This window comes from Naegleria gruberi (genome assembly GCF_000004985.1).
Source record: "Naegleria gruberi genomic scaffold NAEGRscaffold_1644, whole genome shotgun sequence".
In the NCBI taxonomy this organism is placed as follows: domain Eukaryota; phylum Heterolobosea; class Eutetramitea; order Acrasida; family Naegleriidae; genus Naegleria; species Naegleria gruberi.
In genome coordinates this window covers 1-1025 of record NW_003162561.1, presented here as the reverse complement: position 1 = coordinate 1025, position 1025 = coordinate 1, and the positions used below count along the sequence as shown (strand labels likewise).

Below are 1025 nucleotides of genomic sequence, written 5' to 3'. Positions count from 1 at the left end.
ACAAGTAAATGAATTTAATTTAAATAATAAATATAAAAAAAGAGGATTATCAATGATACCTTCTAAATTTGGAATTGGATTTCAAGAAATATTTATGAATCAAGGATGTACACAAATTAATATATATGCACCTGATGGAAGTGTATTAATAAATACAGGTGGAATTGAAATTGGACAAGGTTTACATACTAAAATAGTAATGTGTGTATCTGATAAATTAGGAATACCAACTGAATTGATAAATATATCAAGTGCTAATTCTAATATTATACCTAATCCTATTTCTACATGTGGTAGTATGGGTACTGATTTATTTGCAGGTGCTGCTTTAGTTGCATGTGATATTTTAAATCAAAGATTATTACCTTTAAAAAATAAATTATTTAATGAAAATAATAATAATTTAAATGAAAATAATTTAAATGAAAATAATAAATTAAGTAAAAAAGAATGGAGTGAATTAATTAATTATGCCTATTTTAATAGAATATGTTTAAGTGCTATTGGATATTATAAACCTAAACGTACTACAAGTTCTAATAATAATAATGATAATTCTAATAATAGTAATAATTCTAATAATACTTCAAATAATGATAATGGAGAACAAACATTTAATGAAGAAACATTAAAAGGTAATCCACAATTATATTATGTATGTGGTACAAGTGTATGTCAAGTAGAAATAGATATATTAACAGGTGATTGGCAAATATTATCAACACATATTATTATGGATATAGGTGATACTATTAATCCTGCTATTGATATTAATCAAATTGAAGGTGCATTTACACAAGGTATTGGTTTATATTTAATGGAAGAATTAATATGGGGTGATAATAATTTAATTGATAATAATTTAAATAATTTAAATAATTTAATTGATACTAATAATAATTTAAATTTAAATAATAATAATAATAATATAATTATAAATAAATGGATAAATAGTGGAATGTTATTTTCAATAGGACCATCAAATTATAAAATACCATCATTTAATGATATTTCTTTAAAATTTA

General features: G+C 21.1%; 1 protein-coding gene across 1 annotated transcript; it reads left to right on the top strand.

Moving 5' to 3' along the window:
- Positions 1-199: 199 nt before the first annotated feature.
- On the top strand, positions 200-990 carry NAEGRDRAFT_77153 (uncharacterized protein; the record flags this gene model as incomplete). The annotated part of the gene is made up of 2 exons (XM_002667890.1): positions 200-655; positions 955-990. 2 exons carry the CDS (start codon positions 200-202, stop codon positions 988-990), a joined length of 492 nt encoding a protein of 163 aa, XP_002667936.1.
- Positions 991-1025: the final 35 nt, after the last annotated feature.